Source organism: Chiloscyllium plagiosum, unplaced genomic scaffold (genome assembly GCF_004010195.1).
Source record: "Chiloscyllium plagiosum isolate BGI_BamShark_2017 unplaced genomic scaffold, ASM401019v2 scaf_73606, whole genome shotgun sequence".
In the NCBI taxonomy this organism is placed as follows: domain Eukaryota; kingdom Metazoa; phylum Chordata; class Chondrichthyes; order Orectolobiformes; family Hemiscylliidae; genus Chiloscyllium; species Chiloscyllium plagiosum.
In genome coordinates this window covers 1-2,797 of record NW_025184936.1, presented here as the reverse complement: position 1 = coordinate 2,797, position 2,797 = coordinate 1, and the positions used below count along the sequence as shown (strand labels likewise).

The 2,797-nt window shown below is 58.3% G+C and overlaps 1 protein-coding gene across 1 annotated transcript; it reads right to left on the bottom strand.

The window, feature by feature from the left end:
* Positions 1-1,417: 1,417 nt before the first annotated feature.
* On the bottom strand, positions 1,418-2,290 carry LOC122545535 (solute carrier family 25 member 44-like; the record flags this gene model as incomplete). Its single annotated transcript, XM_043684519.1, has 1 exon — positions 1,418-2,290. A coding segment is annotated over exon 1 (730 nt), but the record flags the coding sequence as incomplete, so codon positions are not given.
* Between the last annotated feature and the right edge of the window lie 507 nt (positions 2,291-2,797).

Genomic DNA, 2,797 nt, shown 5'->3' with positions numbered 1-2,797 from the left:
TGCCCACCACCGAGGTCAGGATCACTGGTCTTGATCAATTGGGTCACTGGGCTGAAGAGGGGCAAACGGAGTTCAATTTGGATAAATGCAAGATATTGCATTTTGAGAAATAAGTCTCATACAATTAAAAGTACAGCCTTGGGCAGTGTTTGTAAAAACAGAGAGACTTCGGGGTTCAGACACATAATTCCTTGAAGTTCTTTGTCATTTTTATAAATGACCTGGATGAGGGCGTAGAAGGATGGGTTAGTAAATTTGCAGACGACACTAAGGTCGGTGGAGTTGTGGATAGTGACGAAGGATGTTGCAGGTTACAGAGGGACATAGATAAGCTGCAGAGCTGGGCTGAGGTGTGACAAATGGAGTTTAATGTGGAAAAGCGTGAGGTGATTCACTTTGGAAGGAGTAACAGGAAACCTGGGCTCATGGTAAGATTCTTGGTAGTGTAGATGAACAGAGAGATCGCGGTGTCCATGTGCACAGATCCCTGAAAGTTGCCCACCCAGGTTGATAGGGTTGTTCAGAAGGCATACGGTGTGTGTTAGCTTTTATTGGAAGGGGGGGATTGAGTTTCGGAGCCATGAGGTCATGCTGCAGCCGTACAAAACTCTGGTGTGGCCGCACTTGGAGTATTGCGTCCAGTTCTGGTCACTGCATTATAGGAAGGATGTGGAAAGGGTTCAGGGGTGAGTTACTCGGATGGAGGGAAGGTCTTACGAGGAAAGGCTGAGAGATTTGAGGCTGGTTTCATTAGAGAGAAGGTTGAGAGGTGACCTAAATCAAGACGTATAAGATAATCAGAGGGTTGGATAGGCTGGATAGGGAGAGCCTTTTTCCTCAGATAGTGATGGCTGGCACGAGGGGACGGCTTTAAACTGAGGGGGGGTGATAGATATAGGAGAGCTGTCAGAGGTAGTTTCTTTACTCAGAGAGTAGGAGGGGTGTGAAATGCACTGCAGGAGTTGACTCGCCAACTTTAAGGGTATTTGAATGGTCAGTGGATAGGCATATGGATGGGAACGGAATAGTGTAGGATAGATGGGCTTCAGACTGGGTCCACAGGACAGCACAACATCGAGGGCCGAAGGGCCTGTACTGCGCTGGAATGTTCACAGATTTCGGACTGAGCTGAGGAGGAAGGGCCTCTCCACCCAGAGGGTTGGGAAGCCACTCCACCGTTCCCCCGAGTCGAAGAGCTTGGAATGGCGAAGGGGATCGAGGGTCCGGGACAAGGGGTCCGAGGTCACTGCAGTGACCGACAGTGGCCGTTCCCGTGGGGTCTACCCTCTCCGTTCCCCACCCGCCGTCTCCTCACACCCCCACCTGGTCTGAATCTCCACGGGTGTCCAGTCTCTGCAGAGCAAGGGGGGGGTAACTGTGCGGGGAGGGAGGGGAAAGACTGATGCCCATCTCCCACCCAACAGCAGAAGGTAATGGATGAGGACGGGCACCCGCGGTGGGTTGGGGGGTGGGTGGAAAGGGTCCCTTGGCGAACGGGGGTTCAGGGTCAGGAGGAGGAGGGGGGTGGGATAGTACCCACCTGTGTACAGGTGATAGAATGGCCACCACAGAGCGCTGTTGGGGATGTAGGTGAGCAGCGATGCAGTGTAGCCCCGGTAGAAGCCCCTCGGGCCGTCCAGCCGCAGGATCTGAACCACCACCTCCTTGGCGCTGCCCATCCTCCTGCTGGTGGGCGCCGTCTCCCGGAAACGGCCCATGGCCTGTCCCTGCACCATCAGGTGCTGCGAGAGGACGTCGATGGGCACCGTGATGCTCTGCGCCACCAGCGAGGCCGCTCCGCCCGCGATCACCGACTTGACCGCGTTGCTGTCGCTGTGGCGCGCCACGTACTGCCGGGTCAGCTCGTAGGTGGTGACGTAGCACTGGCCCGAGACCAGGGTGAGGCTGTTGACCAGGAAGCCCCGGTACAGGCCTGGCAGGCCCTCGGCCCGCAGGATCTTGGCGAAGGCGTCAAAGGTGCCCGCGTACAGGCTGGTGCCCCTCTGCACCTGCAGGCGGGTGCGGATCAGGGTGAAAGGGTAAACACTGACCCGGATGGCCATGGTCATCAGCACCCCGAAGGCGTAGAACTTGCGCTTGTCCAGGTCTTGCCACTCGATGATCGGGATCTTCCTCTTGTCGTCCATTTGGTGGGGGGAGTTGGGGGGGGTGGCGTTCCCAGGGAGGGGGACATGAGCCGCTGCCCCACACACTCCCCCCCCCAACCGAGGAACGGGCACCTCTCCGAATCCGGTCTGCCCCACCCCCGCTCGCAGCGGATCCGACGGAGTACCTGCCAGACATGAAGGCCGACTTAACTCAGAGAGCCTGGTCAGAGGGGCGGTTCCGGCCTGTTGCCAATCCAGGGAGTGCCCGGAGGCCGGCTGGGGGGGGGTTATTGTCTTTTGGAGAAGTGGGGCAGGCATGGCGGGGGAGGGAGAGACACGACAGGATGGCAGAGTTAAGGCTGAACATGGTGGACAGGGCCGAACACGCGCAGAGACAGGGCCGAACACGCGCGGAAGGCAGGGCCGAACACGCGCAGAGACAGGGCCTAACACACAGGGAAGGCAGGGCCGAACACGCGCGGAGACAGGGCCTAACACACAGGGAAGGCAGGGCCGAACACGCGCAGAGACAGGGCCGAACACGCGCGGAAGGCAGGGCCGAACACGCGCGGAAGGCAGGGCCGAACACGTGGGGAAGGCAGGGCCGAACACGCGCAGAGACAGGGCCTAACACACAGGGAAGGCAGGGCCTAACACACAGGGAAGGCAGGGTCCAACGCACAGGGAAG